General features: G+C 40.9%; 3 protein-coding genes across 3 annotated transcripts in view; all 3 read right to left on the reverse strand.

Annotated features, from left to right (window-relative positions):
• The window catches only part of ak8 (adenylate kinase 8), a 16,256-nt gene extending 13,564 nt beyond the window's left edge, over positions 1 to 2,692 (reverse strand). Inside the window, 5 exon segments of the mRNA XM_032516660.1 lie at positions 947 to 1,057; positions 1,384 to 1,433; positions 1,795 to 1,879; positions 1,981 to 2,068; positions 2,646 to 2,692. Coding sequence (XP_032372551.1) covers positions 947 to 1,057; positions 1,384 to 1,433; positions 1,795 to 1,879; positions 1,981 to 2,064 — 330 coding nt within the window. The 5' untranslated portion in view covers positions 2,065 to 2,068; positions 2,646 to 2,692.
• Positions 1 to 7,766, reverse strand: part of ddx31 (DEAD (Asp-Glu-Ala-Asp) box polypeptide 31) — a 39,599-nt gene extending 31,833 nt beyond the window's left edge. Inside the window, exon 1 of the mRNA XM_032516595.1 lies at positions 7,761 to 7,766. The gene's annotated coding sequence lies outside the window, so the exon portion shown is untranslated. The remainder of the gene's footprint in view (positions 1 to 7,760) is intronic.
• Positions 3,938 to 25,492, reverse strand: tsc1a (TSC complex subunit 1a). Its single transcript, XM_032516760.1, is given in 25 exon segments — positions 3,938 to 5,097; positions 5,460 to 7,350; positions 8,117 to 8,263; positions 8,760 to 8,947; positions 9,114 to 9,236; positions 9,438 to 9,548; positions 11,283 to 11,465; positions 11,807 to 11,964; positions 12,925 to 12,995; positions 13,324 to 13,484; positions 15,417 to 15,715; positions 16,689 to 16,785; positions 17,195 to 17,280; positions 17,732 to 17,843; positions 18,210 to 18,291; positions 18,407 to 18,490; positions 18,492 to 18,542; positions 18,544 to 18,582; positions 18,798 to 18,871; positions 20,879 to 21,033; positions 21,170 to 21,314; positions 22,430 to 22,582; positions 22,679 to 22,782; positions 24,067 to 24,184; positions 25,367 to 25,492. Coding segments are annotated over 23 exon segments (3,264 nt in total). The 5' UTR covers positions 24,179 to 24,184; positions 25,367 to 25,492; the 3' UTR covers positions 3,938 to 5,097; positions 5,460 to 6,821.
• Positions 25,493 to 25,715: the final 223 nt, after the last annotated feature.

Raw genomic sequence — 25,715 nt, forward strand, 5'->3', positions numbered from 1 at the left:
ACACACACACACACACACACACACACACACACACACACACACACACACACAGTGTTAGTAAAGTCTGTCAGTGGTTTACACAGAAAAAAGACTAAAATGTACGAGGCTGAAGAATAAAGGTTTAATTGATGAAATTTCTCTCTTTTTTAAGTAAAAGTATGTATGTGCCAAATGTAGTTAAAGTACTTAAAGTAAAAGTATTGATTGTGTAGTAAAATGTTACCTGTCAGTGTTTTACTATTACATCTTAGATCATCATTCGTTTGTATTGTCGTCCTGAGAGAACCATGCATCTCTAAAAAACAGCTTTGTGATGATACATTTTCTAGCTGATCCAAGAGGCTTTTTTAAAGAGTTTATTTAGCTTAAAGTTAGGAGAATTTTCTCAACACATAAGGAACACTTCATCCTTCAGTTTATCACACACATTTAAAATCAACCCATTTGGAGAAACATGGTTTTCACTGGACAGAAGGGGTTGAAAAACTATAATACTAAAATACTCAAGTAAAGTACAAGTACCTCGAATTTGTACTTAAATACAGTACTTAAAAATGCACTTAGTAAATGCACTTAGTTACATTCCGCCACTGTTTGTAGTTCATTCTGAGGGAAGCACAGTATTTCAGTAGTGACTCCTGCTGGTTGCCCGAGGCTCCTGTATGTACACTGTATATAAATGTAATGTAATGTAAGCATGAGAAGGTCTGGGGGTCCACAGAGGGAGATTAAAACTCTGATTTATCTGTCTATGATCAGCTGTTTTAGGTGTCAACATAACATCACAGCCTGACAGCAGTGTGTGTTGGCTGGAGCTCAGAGGTGAGCTCATCACACTCTACTCTGATGTGTGTGTGTGTGTGTGTGTGTGTGTGTGTGTGTGTGTGTGTGTGTGTGTGTGTGTGTGTGTATGTCTGTGTGTGTATGTGCGTGCGTGCGTGCGTACCTGCTCTTTGAGTGTGTATTGGCGTGCCTGTAGACTCAGCTCTGATTGGCCCTCTAGTAAACTGTCTGTGGTCACTTGGACAGCTCTCAGCTCAGCACTCAGCTTTTTGGCCTAAAGGACGACAACAACCACAGAAGAAGTGATGATATGAACTATGTCCTAAGTTTGTTGTTCACTCATTCACTGCTTCCCTCAGTAGTTTACTCTAACTCTTCCTGATGCAAAGCCTTACTTTTGACATTGGAGGACAAAGAGGCTGGATAGTTAACTCTCACCGAGTGAGCTCTGAGCTCAGTCAGCACATTGTCAGACTGAGCTAACTCTTTTAATTAGTCTGATAGTTTGGATTCTTACTCATTGGTGCAGCTTACACTGAGACATATAATGTAAAACGCACACGATCATCCCAGCAGAGAAAACTGACTGATACAACTCACCACTGTTTGCTTCCCAACAGCAGGAGGACCGAGCAGCAGGACCCTGGGAACTGACAGACAGGCAAAAAAAGAGACAGACAGACATACACACATGCACACAGCGACAGACATATCAACAGACAGTGTGGTTCTGTGTCTACAGACATCTTGATAACAGCAAACTCAACTCAGGACAGACAGGGAGTTGAGTGACAGCTCCATCTAGAGGCCGCAGAAATGTTTGATTTGTCTCTCATCCATTTTTTGCATGGACATGGAAAGAGCTTTTAACATTTAAAGGGACACTTGAACTCCTCACCTAGAGACCAAACAGCATCAGGCAGGAGTGTGAGTCCTTAATACTAATAATGTCCCCCCAGATAGGAACTACTGCTTCTCTCCAACAGCTGGATGTCAGGTGTGTTGACTTACTGTCCACGTTGCTTCTCCTCAGCAGACTGATCAGGTAACTGATTGGATCTTCAGGCTGATCAATTACCAGACTGGACAGCATGCTCTGAAACACACACACACACACACACACACACACACACACACACACACAGTGTAGTCTGATGTATTTAACAAGCTAAAACCTGCAGAACAGTCCTTTCATACCTGCTCCAGGTGGAAGATGTTGTGTTTGTCAGCGTAGACGGACATCTGGGGAGGAATCCTCAGGGGTTTCACAGTCTCATCCATCGGGCTGAGAAGAAGGAGGATGGATGGATGAGGATGGCAGACACTGATGCTTTAATTTCCTGAAGACCATGAACACAATAGCTACATTTAGAAACTGCAGCACCAAACTAAAGTTGAAGTTTTGAAATTTCAACTTTTTGGTATCTCTGCAACAAACACTTCCTACTCTACTAAGGTAACATATCATCGTTCTCTAACATTAACATACAGGTTACATCTAATCATTAAAATGAACTGCACCTTCATACCAGCTGCAAAAATAAAGTGATCAAACAATGCAATTATAGTTACATTCATTTTATTTTGCATAATGAGTATTTTTACTTTTGGTACTTTAAGTACATTTAGATGACGATACTTCGACCTGTAACAGAGTCGCTAGGCCTACCGCATTTCTACCATAGCTTGCTACACTGTGAGACAGAAAGAGAGAGAAACGGAGCTAGCGTTATTACCGTGTCTCGTGGATTATGGGCAAAGAGGAAACCGTAGAAACAAACGTTAAATGTTACAGAAATTATTACATCGGTATAAAACTCCTCTAGTTGTAGAACACATAAGTAGATAAAAAACCTTCTTACCTGCTGTTTATTGAGGTGGTTGCTAAGAAGCGTTTGCTTGTTGTTAGGGAAGAACGTCATCAGCGCGCGCACGGGACTGTCTATGGACGGAACCATAGAGATCAGGAAGCCAGGCATAGACAGTTAAAGAAATAAAGCCTGCAGCCTTCACATCTGACTGCAGCAACCAAATGATGTTGAGATGTAGTAGACCTTAAATAGCTAACTAGCTGTAATATGCTATTGAAACTTGTCATAGAAGAGAAATTTAACACACACACACACACACACACACACACACACACACACACACACACACACACACACACACACACACACACACACACACACACACACACACACACACACACACACACATTAGTTTAATTTCTGAACAAAACAATACTTAAACACCCTGTAACTAAGTACATTTTCTCTTTTCACTTAAGTATGCATTTGAGTTACTTGTAGGCATACTTTCCATTTACAGCTATTTTCTTCTACTCCACTACATCAAAAAGGGAATTCTGTAAATATTACTGCACTACATTTATCTGATGTCTTAGATTGCAATTTATTTTTCAGATTACCATTTTACATAAAAAACTTAAGGTTATAAAATTGTTAGAAATTAAACTGGTGGTTTTCCCAATCTAGTAAATGTGTATAGCAGCCCCACAACAATAATTTCTCCTCTGTTTCATTTCATGTTTCATTTCAATAACTTCAAATTGTCAATTTGCAATTGTTATAATAGCAAAAATTAGAGAAAAGTCCAAAAAGTGAAAACAAATGTGTATCACAGTATCAGTTTCTTCTTCTTTTCTCCCATTAATCATCTGGTGACCCCTTGGAGGGGGCCAAAGCCTAGGTTGGGAACCACTGGACTAAACTATCAAACTGTAAATAAAGTAGTTAAAAGTAGCTCCAAAACCGCTCCAACAGTAACATGCTGCTCTAACATTGATGCCTCAGTATTAGCAGTCACTGACAGAAAAACATTTTACTGCACTACGTGTACTTTTACTGCACTACATTTACTGTTTACTGCATGACGCTGAGAATAATTCTGTACTTTAACTACATGAGGCTGATAATACTTCAATTTAACAGCTGTTACTTTATTTACAAGCTGAGTAAAGCTGAGTACTCGCATACTTTTACTGCTGAAATTTTAACTACATGAATCTGACTATAGTTCTATACTGTGACACAACATTTAATGTCATTTTTAGATCCACTCGTCTACAGTTTGGTCCAAACCAGAGAAACATTTGATCTCTAATTACTAATCAGGACAGACAGACCTGCAGAGATTTTAGAAGTCTTTATTTCTAATGTTCACAGTTTAACATTTGTCTCCAAACACACAAGCATAGCGGTTTCCTGACAGCAGATCTCTGAAGTAAACAGAACAACACTGCTGGGGACAATTGCCATGTTGAGTTGCTGAGAAAGAGAAGAAATCCCCCAAATGAGATCATTAGAGACTCTGATCAATTCAGGTTTAATCAGCTGGATTGAGTCCTGCAGAGGACAAGAGGAAGTCTTTGGTCTGTCTGTAAACTTCCGTTTACATCCTGAACTGAAACTGATCCAACCTCAGTTTTTGGTTTAAAGGTACGGTTTAGCATTTTTGGAGATAGTTATTATAATAAGATAATAATAGTTTATTTTCTTTCTTTCTTTCCGAGAGTGAAGTGTACATATCTCTGTACGAAAATAGCTGGAGTCAGGACACAGTTAGCCTAGTTTGGCATAAAGACTGGAAGGAGCAGTATTTAACAGTATTTCCCAAAATGTTATTCTGATAAACTAGACTAAACCTGTCCTGGAGCCGTCTCTGTAGTAGACATCTTACTCTGGCATCCTGAGCTGTTAACCTGAGGAGATATTCTTCCAAAAATTAAGGAACATTTGTGTCAATTTCCTGCTAATTATTCGCCCTGACGTGTCCCCCCGGACTGAAGACAGGAGATTAATGTTTTACTGGATTATTAAGGCTTTTCTGTGATCACACTAAACTGGGTGTCTTTGCCAATCATTTGAAAATAATTCTGAGTATATAGGAAAGAAGATTTGTGGGATCCGACTGGCTGAATTTCAGATTTAAGATCCATAAATTGCTGACTGTCCCAGGAGGAGAGGGCTGATGGTTGATAGACGAATAAATTGGCATGTCAGCATGTAAATTGAAAATATTAAGGACCAAAAACTGAACCCTGAGGAACCCAATAATTAATCATCACCATTGTTAATGTGGGTTGTTCATGTCGATCCGTGTCTGAAGTAGGCAACTGTTTGGTAACGCCACAAATACTTTAGAAGAGGGTGATATGTCAGATATAGAGTGCTGCAGTATTTGTTTTGGCAATGAAGTTAGCATCACCCTAGTTCCCTGTACAAAAAGCTATGTGATTTTTCCATTGGAGTTTGGCTAATTGCATAAAATAAGCTTTGTGGCAAAAAAAAGCTATGTGGAACTAACACATTTTGTTCATCAAGTTAATCTTCACAAATAAAAAACACTTTTATGATTTTAGAAGCGTAAATGCAATTACCAGGAGTAAAGAGCTAACTTTGGGGCTTTAAACGAATTACACCACGACCGCATGATTTCAATTTCCCCACCAGTAAGCTGACGGGGACGTTTAATGTCCCTGACAATCTCTGTAGTCTCATTTATCCACTTGTTAGCTACTGCCTTTTATAAGAAACGTAAAAGCTACAAAATTTATAAGTGGGGTATTGACTTACATATTTTTTGTCATAGTACAAAACAGGAATACCTCTTAATCTTGTGTTTACCATAGACATTATTTCAGGCATCTAAACAAAAAAACATTCACAAAAACCCATAGACTTCAAGATGAGGGGACCAGAGTGCAAACATGCATTTCAGGGTTATAGGATTTATCCTGCAGCACTCTACTGTGTTGATGTACAGCTTGTTCTGCTGCCCTTAGTGGGCAAATAAAATAGTGGGAATAATCACAACAGCAGGGTTACTCTTTAATCGATTAAACTAAAAGTCAGATTCTAATTTAGTGTTTCGATGCTGCTGTAGCATGCGTAATTTTTGGGCGACAGTGTGGCAGGTTCATGTTACAGCTGACATTGGTAGATAAACATAGATGCTGTTAGCTTCCTTGTAAATTCATTCAACACTAAAACACAGAATTCTCTGTGTTTTCCCTTATTTTGGCTTTAATAAGTTGTTTCCTAATGGCAACTACAAATCTCTCCAGACATAAACCCAACTATCTAACTCATTGTGTAACGTCGGGACCTTCAGTCGCAGCACGGGTAAAATTCATTTTTTTCTATGATCCCCAATGCTTCTTGTTTGTTAGCTAGCAAGCTAATGTTAGCTTTGTTAATGTTAAAGCTGTAATGTAGCTCATATCTTGTGTCGTTAAATATCATGTTGCAAACAAAACATTTAGTGTGAAAATCCAGGTATTATTCATGTAAACTATCAATTAGTTTTCTCGTATTTAGCTGCTGTGACATTTTTGGTTCAGTTTGTGCTGATGTCATTTAGTTTTTTTAGAAAGAAGCGTTTTCACCTTTACGTTATCTGTTGAATTTAATGCATCCTGTAAATCCATAAATTAAGTAGCATATAAAGTTCATTATTAACCGCAAAAAAAATAATTAACAAATCCACTTAGTTTCTTTTTGTGGTACTAGCAGTAGGAATTAATTAACACAGTTTAATAAACGCTTAGCTAGCTTATAAAGCTACTTTTAGCACAACTTGCCACAGTTATTGATTATCACTCTTGAACGTTTGTTATGTTTAAAATGGAGGAAGGAATCTTAGTTGCGTTGAATTATTTGATACAAAGCTATTGGATCTCTCAAATAAAGCATGATGTCTAGCATGTTAGTAGTTAGCTTAAGCCTTTAGAAAGTTAATAGAGCTAAACATTTTCTGTGTTTTTTTGTCTTTTATTTGTTTTTTCAAACATATTCTGTTCATTTTTTTAGATAAGTGCGGCTGTATTTTAGTGTAGTTCATTATTTTTCCTTTTAAGGGAGACTGAAGGTCCTGATGTGGGAAAGATCAGATAGTGATTGTGGACTGTTAGCAGTAGCCTGCTAACACCTGGAGCATCTAATCTAATCTCCACCTCCATCTGACTCAACCTCCCTTTATCGCTCCCTCCTTCCATCCAGCTCTCCAGCCCTCAGTCAGTCCTCTGGCAGTGTCTCATCGTAGTCCATGATGCTCAGTTCGTGCCGTCTCTGTCGCACAGCGAGCGTCAGGTCTGCCGGGGGTGCTTGAGGTCCAGGGGAAGGCAGGCTGTGAGCTGAAGCCCTGCTCGGGTGCTCTGGCTCTGTCTGAGGACTCCCTGCAAGGACCGCAACCTCTTCTGCCTCCTGACCCAGAGGAGGGCTCTCTGGCTGGGCCTCTTCATCTTCCTCTTCCTCTTCCTTCTCCTCCTCCTCTTCCTCCCCCTCCTGTTGCTCATCCTCCTCTTGGCTGTGATTGGCCGGTCTGAACAGCTGCCGTGCATGCTGCTCCAGGAAGGAGCCTGCGGCCAGAGGAGATTCGATAGGGGAGTGGGAAAGGGGGGAGGAGGAGCAAGAGGGCAGGTGCAATGGGGAAGTGGAGAGGGTCGCCACACCTCCGTTTAGTATACTAACACAAGAAGAAGTGGAGGGGTGGGGCTTTTGGCTGCCCTGAGGAGCTGGTTGGGTGATGCTGCCGCCGTTTGGCCTGAGGGCGAGAAAAAACCTGTCTCTTTACAATCGCAGACTTTTCTAAGCTTTCTTGTTTAGCTAAAGTTTTAGAAAAGGTTGTAGCAGATCAACTTCCAGTTTTTATTCATGCAAACAGTATGTTTGAAAAATACTGGTTTAAGAATAAAACCAAGTACTGTAACTTGTCTTTTTTAGGCCTAAACGTGTTACTGCAGTCAGCCATAAATCTATTCTTGTTCTCCTGGATATACGTGCATCATTCAATACCATTGACCATGATATCCTCCTGGACCGTCTTGAAACATGGGTGGGTGTCGGTGGCATTGCCAACAATGGTTTAGCTCCGACTTAACAGACAAAGAGTGTTTCTTTTGCACCAGGACTGTTACTGGCTCACTGCTTCACTGGTTGCTAGCTCTCACTCACTGCCAACTACACATTCACACAATTACTATACTATACACACTCACATACATATACATTTATACTACAGCCCTTCCAACTATTAGAGTATTTATATTCATACCACTGTCTACATTACAAATTATTATCAAATACCAGATCTAGCATATACACCCTATTCATATCACACTTCTAGCTGTCATTCAATATATAATATTTACTGTGAACACAACTTGCACTTACTGCACTATTTCTTTTTACATGGCTATGTTGAACACTCAATTCTGATTGGTTAACCACAGCATTCTAAGGTCTGTTACTGCACCGCCGGAACAAAGCGTAGATGCACCTGGTGGAACATAGGAATCAGACTAGTTTACCTGATGTCCTGAGGCCAGCTGTATGTGTGTGTGCCGCTCTGTTTGTCCAGGTGGATCTGGCTGTACAAGTGAAGAGTCTCCGTCTGAAGCGTCTGGATGACTCTCCTCAGAGCGACACAGCGATTCTCACAGGCCGACAGCTCGGCTCTGACACACAAACACAATAAAAGGTCAGTGAATGTGTTTACTTGCACACTAGTATTCTGGTTTTGAGTTTAAAACGTCTATGTGGAGCATTACAAACCTGGTGATTTATCTCCCTGTGTAGGATCATAACAGTCGTCAGGTGTCAGGTTGTGTGCCTTTATCCCTGAACACCTCAGACACTCATGTCTATATGAACTGAAACCTGATCAGATGTTTACAGGCCACAGTGTCATGGTTTTATCAAAGTACCCCAGGTAGCTTATTCAGGTTTCTCAAAACCCAGATATGACGTTTACATGCTCTAATAACCAGGAATTACTCAAACACACTCAGTAAAACACAAACAGGCTTGTTTATTCTAAGTCATTATCTGAATCTTTCTAAGTAATACAGTCAGTTAGTGACATCTGAAACTCTTTAAATCCAGTGCTCACATGACACCTGGTTTTCTTGAGGATCAGTTTAGGTTGGGTATAACCAGAAATCACACTCTGACCTGCTCTGGGCCTTTGTGTCCTCCAGAAGTTTCTTCTGATCCAGAATCAGCTGCTCTTTCGTTGCTAGCTGGTTCTCCAGCTCTGCTATCCTGTGATTGGCTGCTTCCAGCTTCTGTCTCTGCTGAACGTCACTGTCCTTTAGCCGCTGGTGCTCTTTACCCACACTGCACTGCAGCATGAATGCCTCCTACACACACACACACACACACACACACACACACACACACATACACACACACACACACACACACGCACACAAGCACACCTCAACAAAGTAGAGCTGCTTCAACAATTTATGTATGAATGTATGTATGTATGTATGAATGAATGAATGTGTGTATGTGTTTCCTCACAGTGCGGTGGTGTGTCTCTCCTCCATCCAGCTGGTAACTCAGAGCTCTGTTAGTTTCTCTCAGCAGGATGAGCTGCTGGTTCAACAGGAAGAACTGCTGCTGCAGCTGCTCACTGCTGCACAGCTACACACACACGCACGTACGCACACGCACACACACACACACAGCTGTTAACAGATGTTTCTGTAGTTATTGGGGTTTATTATATTCACATCTGCTTCCTTTTTTATCTAGGTTTTTCCTTCATGTGATTTAGAAACCCATTTCTTTATATATTGTGTCAACAAAGAACATTAATAATCAGCCAACAGAAGCTCTTCTCACCTTGAGTGACAGCTGAGTCAGCTGGTGTTCCGCATTGTAAGCCTTGTTATTGGCTTTCTGAAGCTCCACCTCCAGATCTCTCAAACTGCTCTTGCACTCCTGAAGTTCACTCTGCAACAGCCAATCACAACACAGGGGGGTTCTAAAACAGCCAATCACAACACAAGGCCTCAAGCGCTCTATTTCAGACCTTTTTTTAACTGATTGTAAATGCTTTTAACTATATTGTAAACTGGATTTATTTATATATTTTATTGTGTTTTTTTTCTTCTTCTATTTTATTGTCTCCTCAATTACAGTGGTGCTCATAAGTTTACTTTACATGCTTAAGTTGACTAAAAAGAGGAATAAAAAATCATATTTTGTAAATAGATCTCAATGCCTTAATTAAAAAAAAGGAAAAATCCAACCTTTTAAGGACAAAAATTTTCTTTGTGAAAGAATAATGTATTGTAAATAAATAAATGTACTTCCTTAAAATTCAGGGGGCATAAGTATATATACCACTATGTTAAATTCCCATAGAGGCAGGCAGATTTTTATTATTAAAGGCAAGTTATTTTATGGATTCAAGATACTATTGCATCCTGATAAAGTTTCCTTGGCCTTTGGAATTAAAATAGCCCCACATCAACACATACCCTTCACCCTTGTAAATTGGTGTCCTTAAAAGGTTGGGTTTTCCTACATTTTTTGAATTAAGGCATTAAGATCAATTTCCAAAAGATGTTTTTTTTATTCCTCTTTTTAATCAACTTTAGCATGGGTGTGTAAACTTATGCAAGCCACTGTATAATTTAAGAGCAGTCTGGAAACATGACTACCGCTCAGTGGCACTCACCTCTACAGTGATAAAATACTATATAATATATAATATATAATATATTACAACTGGTCAAGAATTACATCTGCTGCCCACTACCCAGCACAGTGGACCCATTACAGTTTGCCTTCCATCCCAACCAATCACTGGAAGACACTATAGCACACATCCTCTATATAGCAACACTATCTCCTCTTGAAAAGAAAGGAAGTTATGGTGTTTATTGACTACAGCTCAGCATTTTAACCCTATAGTTCCCTCCAGGGTCATCACTAAGCTCAAGGACTGTGCATGTGGACTTCCTGACAGGCAGACCCCCAGGTGGTGAGGGTGGGCAGCCACACCTCATCCACCCTCCCTTATAACGGTGTACCCCAGGGCTGTGTATCGAATTCCCTGCTGAATTTCCTGTGCATACTCAACTGTGTAGCCACTTTTGACCCCAACACCATCATCACTTTTGGTGGGCCTGATCACAGACAACAATGAAAAGGCTGACCTGAAAGAAGTAGAGGGCCTGACCCGCTGGCATCAGGACAACAGCCTACTAGTGGCCTTTGGGAGAAAGCAGGGATTTCATAGGGTGGAGATGGTGGACAGCTTCAAGTACCCTGGTGTCCACATCACTGAGGGTCTGACCTAGAGGCTGCATACTGACTCAGTGGTGAGAAAGGCCGAGCAGAACCTTTCAGCTTTGACGCCTGAGAAAATTCCAGGTCTCCCCTCACATACTCAAATTTCTACACCTCCATCCTCAAGAGCGTCCAAACGAGGAACATTATTACATGGTAGGCGGTGCCCTACTCTGCTTAAAGGATATTTACACCAGGCTCTGTAATAAAAGAATTATTAAAGATCCAAACCACTTGGGTAAAAGCCTTTTCTGCCTATTGAGGTCGGGTAGAAAGTACCGGATCCACCAGACCAGCACTGAGAGGCTCAGTAAGAGCTTCTACCCTCAGCCCACTAAGATCCTAATGTGTGTGTGTGTATCTAATGTTTGTGTTAGTGTGTACTTGTACCTTCAACCTCTGCTTTTCTCGCTGCTCATCTTGTTGTTGCAGAAGCAGCTGTTGGATGTGTGTGTGCAGCTGGTTGGTGTGTGTGTGTGTGTCCTGCTGCAGTTGTGTGTATCGCCTCTGTTCTTCCTGTAGACGGACACTGTTAGCGAGCGAAATCTTTCACCTGAACGCTCAGCTGACCTTCTGCAACACACACACACACACACACACACACACACACACAACACACACACACACACACACACACACACACACACACACACACACACACACACACACACACACACACACACACACACAACACACCCAACACACAACACACCACACACACAACACACACACACACACAACGAAAAGTGAAGAATAGAAGGAGGGAAAGATAGAGGAAGGAGAACAGAGATAAGAAAAGTAAACAAAGGAGAAAACAAGGACAGAAAATAAGAAGTAAATGAAAGAGAAGAAATAAAAAGGAGGGGACTGTGTGTTTACAAATTTGTGTTTAGTTCTGTTTACAGGTGTGTTACCATGGCAACGCTGTGCTCCTCCAGCGAGGTGGCGTTAATAACTCTTCGCAGCAGACGGCGTGTTCTGATGGCGTGCTGCGCCGTTTGATCGTTCATACTGGAGCTGTGGACCAATAACAGCTGACTTCTCACAGACTGAGATCTCCCCTGGGCAGGGCCTGTCCACACACACACACACACACACACACACACACACCACACACACACACACACACACACACACACACACACACACACACACACACACACACACACACACACACACACACACACACCACACACACACACACACACACACACACACACAACACACAACAACACACCACACCACACACACACACACACACACACACACACACACACACACACACACAGTTTTGCACTAACAAAAAACTAAACATGACGATAAACAAGCTGGTCAGATTAGTCTGGTCAAACTGGTTAGTGCTGGTTTACTAGTTAGGACGAGCTCACTTCCATTTACATGCTGATTAAACAGTTCAGTCAGATCAAGACATGGTCTGAACATCTAATTAAAAAAACTCAACATGCAGATATAAATTTGGAGAGCACCGGAGAACATACTGCATACACAGTAAATCTGTCAACTTTAACAATGAACAGGTGACTTCAGAGCTAAATAGGTTATAATGGCCGATTTGATGCAGATTGCATTAGTTACCTGGAACTAAAAGGTTATCGTTTGCACCATATTGTATACAACAACACTGGATATGTTTATCAAATACGTTGATAATTACAACATACAACCTAATCCTGAGATAACAGGACGCATGTTGGATCTGGACCTTATCAGGTAGATAAACACAAACTGGGTGTAATTTAAAGAGTTAATAGAGAGATAATTCAGTCAAAGATCATGTAGATGCAAAAGGATGTGGTGAGAACAAAAAAAAATGTGAAACTGATTTCTAACAATCAGGTTACAAATAATGATTTTACAAAGATCTTCTGTAAAAACAAACAAACAGAAGCTAGTTTCAATCATTGATAAATAAATGATTCAAAGCGTCCAAAATCATTTTCATCAATAAACCAATCAATATCGGTGAATCATGTTAATGAGTCTGAGTGTCATCACTGTTAGTTTCTGGTACCTTTGGTTTTCATGCTCTGCTGTTTACCTCCAAAATGACTCCGATCCACCGAGTTATTCGTTGCTGACAACCTGACACACAGACAGACACAGACAGACACACAGACACACAGATTAGATTGTTCACCCTTCATGTTGAACTAGACATCTGACTGACGATTATTTAAGGGAGATTGTACAGAAGCAGAGTGGGTCAGTGGGGAATTCATCCAGGTACCAAAATGACTGAGGTAAACAGAGTTTTACCACCAGTGGGGCAGAAAAGTTTGTCCTCGTGTCATGTTGTTACCTATATCCTAAAAGGGTTTATGGGGGTCATTTGGACTCAGGTGTACCTGTAGTTAGCCCCACAGGGCTCCATTAGTGTCTATGTGAATGATTTCTATGGTAACTGACTCACCTCCTGCTGAGGTGTTCATGGGCATCTTGTCCGTGGACGATCAGCTGATCCAAAACCTTTAAAGGAGAGACGGAGGTCCGTTCTTCTTCTCTGTCCTCCCCCTGTCCTTGTGCTCCTCCTCTCTTCTCCTCTTGCCCCCCCGCTGCTCTCTCCAGCACCTCCTAAAGTACAACAGCACCAAGACAGATTCATTAATAAAAAGAAAAGATTGATCACCTAAACTGTCTTTCATCTACTGTGACTTTTATTTTGTTTGATAGTTTACCGAAATGTAATCTATCAATTGTTTCATTTATCTTTCTTTTTCTCAGAGATAATGATATCTTTGGGAAGTTGCACTGAATGAGCTCAATATGTGTTTATGTCTGTGTGCTCACATTTTACGTAGTTGTGAAAAAGAATGAATCTCCATAATCACTGCGTCTCTGCTGACACACTACAATATCTAACTTCCTGTTGTTTTTACCAGACCTGTCCATGGTGGCCCAGACAGCTCAACGCATTGTAAGTACAGAAAACACAACCAAATAAAGATAACACTGCAAGTAGCACCACACAACAACAGAGACCGTTTCTAAGTAACACTGAAAAACGATGCACTCGGCTGGACACATTTGTAGTTGTCATGGCTTTTGACCTTTGAAAGTTATGAAGTCAAATAAACGTCAGTAGTGCTGGTTTAAAATGTAGTGTTGCTTATTTGGTTATAATATTAGTGCGTGTATCTGCTGTTAACCTAGCGTTAGCCATTAGCTTATTATTAGCCCCACTATTCAAACTGATGATCAACCGAATTTGCCCCGAATAAAAAGTTTTTATAAATTAATTGTTAAACTCATGTTTGATGTTAGATGGTCACCATATACAGCATCGATCAGTGGCCACGTGAGGTTATTTACCAATACCAATAAGTGTGTAGTAGAGCCCGACCGATAAAGGATTTTTTAAAGTTGATACCGATGCAAATATTTGGGGATTTAAAAATCCGATATTCTGATATATCGGCTGAAATATATATATTTTTTTTTTAAATATCCAGAAACGTGTAACAAAACATAAACAGATGTCCCTAATATTAGCTATTTTTAGTTATTTATGAGTCCTTACTAACATAACATGATAATGCAGTTTAAAACTAAACTTGTTTGTTTCACAACAGAACATCAAATATATTAATTCTCATAAATAAAATGTATAAAGATACAAACTTAAGATATGAAACTTAAAGTCCTTTGAACAAAAACTTTGCCAACAGGGACGTTGTAGAGTGTCCTCTGGTGAACTAATACAAACACTCATAACATGGTTGAAGGGTGTTTTGTCCATTTTTATTTTATTTTTTAAATATTCATTTATCAGACATTATAAATGACGATACCCATAGTTTGGAAAATGCCTAATATCGGGTGATAATTTTGGCCTGCCATGACATCTGTTGCAGTGAGGGCATTTAGTCTCTCTTGAATGAATGAGTCAATGAACACGGGATCTCATCTGGCATCGAATATATGTGAGGTTCATTTTGTTAATTTCTATGACTTTAACACGATTGATGTTCACAATGTAGCATTATCTAGCTACTTCTGCTTCCGCACTGTGCTAACTTGAGGGGGAATAAAAGATTTATTCATGCGGCTCTTCTAGACTTTCCAAACGTCATCGGGGCCTTAAGGATCAAAGTTGTATAGTGAAACGAGTCATTTCACAAGGGTTGTGATGCTCAAAAAATGTATCTATTAATTTGAAAAATGTCTCTTTACCCACGTAAGTCTATGGGGGAAAGTGTTTTTGGGCCAGAGGGGATCACGCGACCGACATGGACGTTGTAATACCACTGTTTGGCCACTTTGTTTAATTTGATTCAAAACCCGGCGCACTTCTTGCGGGCCTGGTGTATGTCGTCAGATTACGTGAATAGCACTGCATCTCATGTTGCTTAAGCTCCTCAATGCTCGCTCCTCGTGGGCAGAAATAAGAACTTTGAGACAGACTTTACCGCGGAGGGACAGATCAACTTGTGTGTTTTCTGTATCTCAGGGCCACCATACCTGTCCCTTTTAACTCTCTGTCTCACCTGGTCTTGTTCACTTTACCTGTGTCATCCTCCCGATGAACAGCGTGGCGGCTCGGGGAAGAGTGAGCTCAAACAGGGGTTCATACGAAAGGGCGGTGCTCTGACCCGAGAAGCCAAACAGGGTGGAGCCTCCCTCTTCTGATCTATGTGTGGTGGTGGTGGAGGGGTGAGGGGGGGTAAAGCAGAGTGAGATGGAGCCCGGAGAAGAGGGGATGGATGAACCTGACAACGGCTCATCACGACCGGGGGTGGAGGTAAGGAGGACGGGCTGAGAGGAGGAGGAGGAGGAGGAGGAGGAAGGCTGCTGGGATCTGGTGTCTGCAGAGAAACAGAGAGGAACATAAACATAATACCTTTTTTTCAGTCTTAAACTGTAGTTTGAAAGAAATAGACCTAACTAGTGTCTATCTGCTGATGAGAACCATGGGATGAGGCTGAAAGCCCCAGAAACAACTGTAAGGGTACCTTTAATATTACTGTTTGTATTTTTTTATTTGCCTCATTTCAGTGAAATGTTTTAATCCTGTTTCAACCATGTAAAAGTTTTTTGTTGTTGATGTTGTTATTATGGGACGATCAGTGGTGGCTCAGTGTGGATTAACACATAAGGCTATTTCACAAAAGCATTTTTCAGAAACATCTCATCATATGGCAGCTGTGGCTCAGTGGTAGCCTGCCAATTGGAAGGTTGGTGGTTCAATCCCTGGCCCTGCAGTTCTATGTCAAAGTGTCCTCGGGCAAGACAATGAACCCAGAGTTGCCCCCATCGGCATCGGAGTGTAAATGTGTGTGAGTGTTTATCTGATGAGCTGGTGGCACCTTGTACGGCAGCCTCGGCCACAGTGTATGAATGTGTGTGAATGGTTCCTGTACTATGTAAAAGCGCTTTGAGTAGTTGTTAAGACTAGAAAAGCGCTATTTAAATACAGCCCATATGCACTATAATATAAATTTTCCTGAGTAACATGTTCACTTTTTCTGCCCACAGTGTGTAATTGTTAATTGTTAATTTGTGCAAATGACAAGTAACTCCTTGAATGTTTTCGGTTAAGACCAGTGGAAAGTAAATGTTTATTTTTTGGTTGGACCGTAAGACCAGCTTCACAACCTTAAAACTCTGATCAGAATGTGTGTATGTGTGTGTGTGTGTGTGTGTGTGTGTGTGTGTGTGTGTGTGTGTGGTAACTAATGTGCCACTGTCTTCATGAAACCGAGTAAATTCAGCCAGGATAGCTGGAAAATATTGTGAAATAGCCCACTGCATAGTTGATAAATCCGTTGATGAACTCACCTTCACAGATGTTATTGATGACATCGCTCTGGCCTCTTCCCTCCTTCTCTGTGATTGGCTGAATGGATGACCCCTGTAGATCTGTGACCAGCTTTACCTAGGAGGAATATAAGCCCCCCAGTGAGAAGAAAAGAGCTTCATGTCTACCTGCAGTCCTAAGTGTGCCTTCACTCTAGGCGTTTTTTTCCCAAATTCAGTGGTGCGATTACATACAAAGTCAATGTGAATTTGTGGCAGTGAAAATGATGCAAATTTTGCATGTGTTGAAAAACTTGAGCTTTGATTTTTTTTTTACGTATCTGGGGCTTCTACAGTAGTGGTAGCAATAGTGGTTATTTTGGCCATATTGATGACAGATAGAAACACTGTTGGTGCCTACAGCTCTACACCGGTGGGTAATGCTGCTAACGCAATTATACACAAATGAATCGCAATATGATTTTATTTTCAAGATTTCCTATGAATGGTGATTTATTCCGGTACGTAGTACAGGTCTCAGATCTCACCTGGTTTTTCTCAGGAATCAGACCATTTTGGTTCTCTTTAGTCAGCAGTGTCACTGGGACGATGACTGATGAGGGACATTTTACACCTAGAGTTTACCAACAGACAAACAGACGGGCTTCAGTTATTTTTACACACTATCACCTGTCTCCTCTGTCTCACAGTGTCCCACCTGCCTCACGTGTCTCACTGAGTCTCACCTGTCTCCTCTTTCTCACAGTTTCTACCTGCCTTAAGTGTTTCACAGTGTCCCACCTGTCTCTTCTGTCTCACAGTGTCTCACACCCCTTTACAGTGTCTCACCTGTCCCAAAGTAACTCATCTGTATCACAGTATCTCACAGCGTCTCACCTGTACAGTGTCTTATTGTCCCAGTGTCTCAACTGTCCCACAGTGTCTCATCTGTATCACAGTATCTCATAGAGTCTCACCTTTACAGTGTCTGTGACTCATTTGTCCCACAGTGTCTCATCTGTAACACATTGCGTCACAGCGACTCACAGCTTCTCACCTGTCTCATCTGTCTCACAGTGTCTCACCTGAGATGGAAGCAGGCCTGCTCAGTGGGTGGGCGGAGCCTGTAGCAGCAGTTTCAGGAGGGGGTGTCGACAAACCACACTGTGAGGAGGGACTCCATGTGACATCATCAGCCTGAACACAAAGTATGTGGTGAGAAGAGGGAGGGACGCGAGAAGGAAGGAAGGAGAGGATTACAATGCCTGTATGTAAGGTGACCAGATGTCAGGCTAGCAGCAAACTACATATAAGTTAGTGATAGTAGTATACAACCAACAGCACAACTGTACAGACCAACACTTTGGTCTCATCCTCCTTCCAGCGGGAGGATGACTCGGATAATAAAACAGCTGCTGAGCTGATTTTTTATTTATATTTTCAGCTATACATGACAGTTGAATTCCTGAATAAAAATAATAAATTAACAAATCATATTTTTTTATTTTATATCATTATATTAAATTGTCCCAAATTTTACACATTCTCATCTGGTCACCCTACCTGTATGTAGGAGTTGTTGAGTGTCAGCTTAGGAAGAGTGGGAGGTCCAGACAGCAGCAGAGGACAAACTGTACTTCCTGTCAATTAGCACATCCATTAATGTAAAACTTTTAAATTCATAAGTGCATCATGAGGATGCAAGATATGTGTGTGTGTGTGTGTGTGTGTGTGTGTGTGTGTGTGTGTGTGTGTACTGAGCTCTGACAGTCTCTGTGTTGTAAGGACTGGAGGTGAGGTTCAGGGGAGGGGAGGGGGGAGAGGAGGGAGGAGGATCTCTGAGGAGGAGTAAATGCCTCCTCACAGGAAGACTCCAGAGGTCCAGAGACACTCTGGGCACTCAGTCACAATGTCATGGACTTCATAACACCTCCACCTGAGACACAGAGGAAGTCCGAAAAATGCGATGTCAGGTATTTTGTGTGTGTGTGTGTGTGTGTGTGTGTGTGTGTGTGTGTGTGGTGTTAGCTTGTTTGTGTGTGTGTGTGTGTGTGTGTGTGTGTGTGTGTGTGTGTGTGTGTGTATATGTATTATATTTTGAAAATTCATGTTTTTCCTGTTGTCACTTTTGTTATTGTTACCAGTACTCACCTGGATGGGTCCAGTTCATAGTCCTGGGTCCCTGTGACCAACTCTGGGTGAACCCTGACATGTTCCAACATCGGCTGATAGACAGACAAACAGACTTTTATCTCCTTCACTTTGACTGACACTTCCTCTCCTTTCATTGACTAGGCTTACATGCACGCATTCATCGGACATGTATACTGTACATTCAGAATATGCATCTCAACAGGGTTTTTTAGCGCACTTGGCATCTTGCCTGTCAGCTCTGTGCGTTTCCCAACAAACCAACTAGCCAACAGTTGTTGGTTTCCATCCCACCCTCCTATTTTGTCAACTGCATGTAAACAGGAATAAGTCAGCGTGTAAAAGATGCAGGATACGTGAGGGAGCTGTCATGCGCAGTTAAAAGCAAATATCTCTCTGTCTTAAGTAGAATATTAATTTTTATGAGCGAAGCAAACAGCTGAGTAGGAATATTGTCTCTGTATGGGATAAGGGCAAAACCCGCACTACTTTGTGAATGTATTGTGGTTATTTAAAAATATCGGCCAATATATATTTAAAAAAGAAATCCAGAAACGCGTTACAAAACATAAACAGATTTCCCTAACATTAGTTATTTGTAGTTGTTTATGAGTTCTCACTAAAATAATGGTAATAATATTAGGAACATCAAAATATATTTAAGTTCTGATAAATAAAATGTGTAAAAATACAAACTTAAAATATGAAACTTAAAGTCCTTTGAACAAAAACATTAACAAAAAAGTGTTGCCAACAGGGACGTTGTAGAGCGCCCTCTGGTGGACAAAATATGCAACGCCAACGCTCACACACTCATAACATGGTTGACAGTCCGTTTTTATTTTTTTAAATATTCATTTATCAGAATCATTTATTTTTCATTAGAAAGGATTCTATATATATATATATATATATATATATATATATATATTATGTTCACTGCAAATACAAACTAAATCACCTGATTAATGCAACATAATCACAGCGTCTCCCGGCCATTTTCCCCCACAGCAAGCTGCTACCAGCCAGGCTAAAGCTAATATAGTTAGCCTAAAGAAACAAGGGGTCCGTCTGTCCCAACTAACGTTACGGTTCAGAGCTGCGACGCTGGAAACATAACACTAATCTACTACAGAAGTCTGTGTCTGATCTAACGTCATTTACACTGATTTAATTGTTCTTGGACACACAAGGTTTGTTGCTAGTGCGCGTGACATGCAGCTCTGATCAATTCATCAAACTAACGAGCTGGCCCCGCTATTCGAACCACAACCGGAAATATAGAGGAAGCAACATGCAGTCACTGTCATTCACGTTAGCCTGGATTGATTATTATATGAATACAATGGTTTTATGCTAGTCAACCAGAGTATTTCTACCTAATTCCCTCTCCAAAATCACTTCAGAAGAGTAACGTTAGTCACAGCGCTTGGCTTACTTGCTTTGGTGTTTGTAAAGCATTAAAGAATGGTTCACATTAGAAAAGATCCTTTTTCATTTTTATCTTCTATGTAGATGCACTCCCCTACAAAATCACCGCAGTAGTCGAAATCCAATCAAAATCCAAATATAGTTATTTTTGTCATCTTTTACAATGACTTTTTCCGGTTTTCATATCGCAATATATATTACAGGGAAAAAAAATATCACAATGTCAGTTTTTTCCCCATATCGTGCAGGCCTAGTCCGGAGTGTCTCTGGTTTATGTTTCTGCTTTCTGTTATCTGAGAAACGGAGCAGCTGCTGTTTGCTGCAGCTGTTGTTGTGTGTCTGCGTGGCAGCGGCACATTGCTCTAATGCTGCAGACTTCTCTGTCAACAGTGATGCTGCTAATCAGTGTGTTAATGATTAATAAGTAATTTTTAACATTCAAATTATGTATAAAAACAACACAATGTTCATGTTGACTTGATATTATTAGTTTTATTTTTTTAAATGATATTTCCAGGTCTTTCTTTGATTTAAGTTTTACAACTACAGTTCTAAACAATGGAAGATGTAAACAAGAAGAATTATGTTACCAGTTTTTTTTTTTTTACATAAAGTTATTTGCTCACTGCTGGTCTCTGGTCTGTACTGACCTTGACAACTTCCTGGAAGGTGTCCAGGTTCTCCTTCATGCTGTAGTGCAGCCTCAGGTAGGAGATGAAGTTACAGGGGAACATCCCATACAGACGGTGGAACAGAGAGTACACACCTGCATGGAGATGGACCAGGTGGACCACAGGTACATGACCTGCAGGGGACAACAACCAGCCAATTAAAAACCACCCAACGACCAATCAGAGGACAGAACACAGTGTGTGTGTGTGTGTGTGTGTGTGTGTGTGTGTGTGTGTGTGTGTGTGTGTGTGTGTGTGTGTGTGTCATACCAGGGTTCTTGTAGCTCCAGGAGGCAAGGCGTCCGAACACGTCGAAGAAGTCGTAGATGTGTTGTTTCCCAGCCTGAGGGATCATGGGTAATAGGGTGATGAGGACCAGGACTCCAGTGATCAAGACCACCACGTCGGTCTCTGTCTGAGGACGCCAGGAGACTGTTTATTGCCTTGCTCAAAGGCAGAGCTGAACACAGGTTTGATATACTGTACGTAGGTTCATAGAATGAAAACTTCTCTGTGTGTCTGAAGGAATGTGACAGATTGCACGATGCAATATAACAATACTGAGACATCATAACCTCATACACAACATGAAAAATACTCCTATCTACTATTACTGCATTAAAAGTACTAGTATACACTAGGGGTGTTGTAATTAATCATTGCATTGATGCATCCCAATGCGGACCTAGATGATTCTGCATTGATTCAGTGACAGACCATAATCGATTATTGCTTACTGAAATTACTCGTTTATTTTCCGATAGCTTCTTCTTTTTTTTTTTTTGTGCCTTTTGTCTGTTGTCTGCTGTGTTCAAACTCCACTATATTAAGGAAGTGTCATTTTTAAGAGCAGATACAATAAAAGGGGATTTCATAATACGACTGCTTAAATTTGTTGATGAAAACCACATGTAGCAATGAATAATAGAATTGAGGTGACGCATCGTGATATTGAATCAGATCAAATCATTGACAAGACAATTGTAATCAAATCATAAGATTCACACCCTAGTACACACTGTAAAAAATACTGTTGCTGTGTCTCAATTTGCACACTTCTGTACTTATACTTGCTATTTTTAGTGTATAGTGCGTTCACATTAACGAGATCCAGCTAAATGCAGTGCACTACGAGTACCTGGATCTAAAGGTTTAGTGTGGAATGCGGGACACTACTCGCCCTCAACAATTGCCATCTTTGCTACGTAGCTGAAGCTTTTACAGTAAAAGTCTGGCATTGCTGGAATGTTCCTTCAGTAAGAGTATGTAAGTATAAATATGAAAATGTGGGTAAAGTATTAAAAGTATAAAAATGTCCACAAAGATGATAGACAGAACCACCAAGGTAAGTTGGAAATCTTGTAATCATGCTTGCGGCTTTGTATTAGGCTGAATCTCATTTCTCTCTCTTACCCCTACCCCTTTCCCTCGTTTTTGCGCATTCATGCGGGACCTAGCGCCGTCCCAATACCTATTTTGACCGAGGGGTATCAGTATTACAGTATCTAGTATATGTATGAGTATTAGTACCTTGAGGCAGCGCAGCAGGGAGAGCAGCAGAGCCGAGCGGCTGATGTGATGAACCCAGGGAGGCTGTTTCCTAATCAGGTCACCCAGCAGGGTCAGACCAGCTAATCTGGATCCAGGTCTGTTCAGAGCCTCATTCAGCTTCTCCAGCAGGGGCTGGACGGACATTACAACATATGTCATATAAGTTACGTGTAATCATCAGTAACACTGATAAATACGAGAAATATAAAGTAATGAGCGTCCGTTAACCTTGTGATGAGGCTCTCTGATGGAGGAGAGCAGGAGCACCACCTGAGAGGAGGACGAGTCCAGGTAATACTCCACCAGAGAGGAGACAACAGCACCTCCTCTGTCTGAAAGGAGAAACTACACTTCAGACTGACAGGAGCCAGGAGGTCTGTCCAAGTCTTTAGGCACCGACCGAATTGCTTCTAAAGTGTTGAATATCGTAAAATGCCTCATCATTCAATACCCAATTTCAATACCTAAAGAGTAAATCGGATCAGATCAGTGAGCCAATAAGCATACAGCATGCTTCTACCAAGATATAATGATGCTGGTGATTGGCTGTTACACGTCATAGAAACACGCAGGACCAACTCTACGTTGCACAGAGACTGGGCTCACATAGTAGGAGCTGAAAAATAAAAAGATATGTGCTGTAATGTGTAAAGTTGTAATTTCTTTTGGTTTTATAAAATTGGTATCAAAAAAAGTATTGTTTAGGAACCGGTATTGAAGTCACGGTATTGGTACCGGTATCGACCATTTTTGAATGATACCCAGCCCCAGGCCCCCAAGGTGGTTTGTGGTCTGTCAACAGACTGTTAGGGCTAAGACATGTTTTTGGTGTTCGGAAACAGCTGCAGACTTGTACTGGTGTCCGGACGTGCAAGCAGTTCCATTTGTACCACAATTAAGGGGTCCGTGGCGGTCTTGCGTTTCATGCAAGTGCATTTCCCGATTCACACACCATTACAGTTGGCAGCGGTAATGCAAAGAAATGTTGTTTTCACAACAACCATAATAAATCAAGAAAAATATTAGAAGAAGCTTGTGCATTAAGAAAAAAATGGCTTAGAGCTCCTTTGTTTGTTGTTTTTGGCTGAACAACAGGAAAAAAGCAAAACAATTAAATATAATGTGTGACAGCTTAAATAGAATAGGACCCGAGACTGGGAGGAGACAAGAAGCATCGATGAGGAGAAGCCTCAAAGTCAGCGCACTTGATATGCGTACACTCAGCTCGGTCACACATTTCGGGCTGCACCCAGACTACAAATAGGGACACTGGACACTCGCAGACATTGGCCCAACACCACAGGGATCAAAATGGACCCTCAAGAATACAAAAAGTATGATTTGGCCTTAAGAGGGTCCTCTTAGGAAAGACACTTCACCGATTCAATTACCAACAATTTATTGCAATCTAAATGTAACGCCTTAATTGTTTTGTTTTAATCACTGACCTAGGAATAACAAAACACATATAAATGTATAATAAATAATGGTGTCATGTAGAGACAGAAAATAATACTGTAAAATGTGTACAATAAAAAGACTAAACTATTAATGAATATATACTGTATGTAAAATGTAACAGTATGAAAGAAACAGGTGGAAACAGGGAGACTTACCTGTACTCAGCTGCTGATTGACTGTTGCTCTGACTTGCTCCGCCTCCTGCAGCTCTGAACTGTCCAATGAGAACAGGAGCTCACTGATACTTACCTGCTGACTGGACATCATGAACACCTGGAGAGAGTGAGAGTGAGAGAGAGAGAGAGAGAGAGAGAGAGACAGACAAAGTTATTTATATTTCTCCAACAACACACATGTCTATGTACCTTAAAGAGAGAAAAATAAACGACTGCGGTCTTCCATTTATTGACAGATTGTTTGTCAATTTTCCAATGATGTATAACATTTACTCTCAGAGGGGATTTTGATCAAAATATAGGGTAACTCCTGTACATGATGGCGACTTGAAACTGCACCAGAAAGAAATGGTAGGTTCCCCTGATTCATATGATGTATAGCACTTAGTGAATGAAAGAATAAGCCCAGAATTAAAAACATAAGGTGTTTGGCTTTAGAGGGCTGAGTATAATCTTTGATTTCCTGACACAGGTGTTGATCACCTGCGTTTCAGTTTCTTGTTTGGATCTTTCTTATTATCGGAGTACATTTACCCAAGTGCTGTATTTTTATTTTACTTGAATATTTCCATTTTCTATTGTTTTATATTTCTACTCCACTACAGGGAAATAATGCACGTTTTACTGCTGATACCTTTTTTTACTTACTTCAGTAAAATGTTGATCGCAGGATGTTTACTTGTTTACTGCAATAAAACATCTTAGTACTTCATCCAACACTGGGTAGAACTGCATGTACTCCAGTACTAAAATACTCTATAAGTGTACTCTAGGGACAGTTTGTCTATGTGTGTGTGTGTGTGTGTGTGTGTGTGTGTGTGTGTGTGTGTGTGTGTGTGTGTGTGTGTGTGTGTGTATATGTTTGTGTATATGTGTGTGTGTATTATGTAATATCTCTCTCTCTCTCTCTCTCTCTCTCTCTCTCTCTCTCTCTCTCTCTCTCTGTGACGTCGAAGCTGTTATGTAATAAGATTAATGTGACGTCACACTTGCAGACCTCTGTAGTTCAGATTGAAGTTTAGTTGGCATTATCACCACATCCTGTCGTGATACAGACTTTATATTAGCTCATAGTTAACAGCAGGATGCTAAGCTAACAAGCAAAAAGCTGAGCTGTCAGTCTGCTATGTGTTTAGGAGTTTAGCATTTTTGCCAATGGAGCTGACGGCGTTATTTTTCCACATGCAGCAGTTCCGTAACTTCCGGTGCCCAGAGACAAACAGAGTCCGTTTGTAAAAGTAAAAAACAAACGCTAGAAAATAAAGTTTAACTCGGTTACCTTTAGACCTGTTGATCCGAGCAGGGCGCCGCCATGTTGAGCAACACGAAACCCCGCCCCATCCTTTGCCTGTCAATCAACGTCAGGAGGCGTTCACAGTGGGAGCAGAATATGTGAAAAACGAGCTCCAACAGAAAACGTGTTTGCTCGAAACTGCCAAGAAGTTTTTTGTTTGTTTTTTGTTTGTTTTTGTGTAGCAAATTATCATATAGGCTGTAGCATTATGTCTGGCGGATGAGTACTATATTGTGCTTGATATGTATTAATTCATAAGACATGTTGTTTCTGGAAATGAAATTCCCCTTCCAGACAGGCTACAGCCCCCACCCCTAGACTGGAAACATGACAT

This window comes from Etheostoma spectabile, chromosome 5 (assembly GCF_008692095.1).
Source record: "Etheostoma spectabile isolate EspeVRDwgs_2016 chromosome 5, UIUC_Espe_1.0, whole genome shotgun sequence".
Lineage (NCBI taxonomy): Eukaryota > Metazoa > Chordata > Actinopteri > Perciformes > Percidae > Etheostoma > Etheostoma spectabile.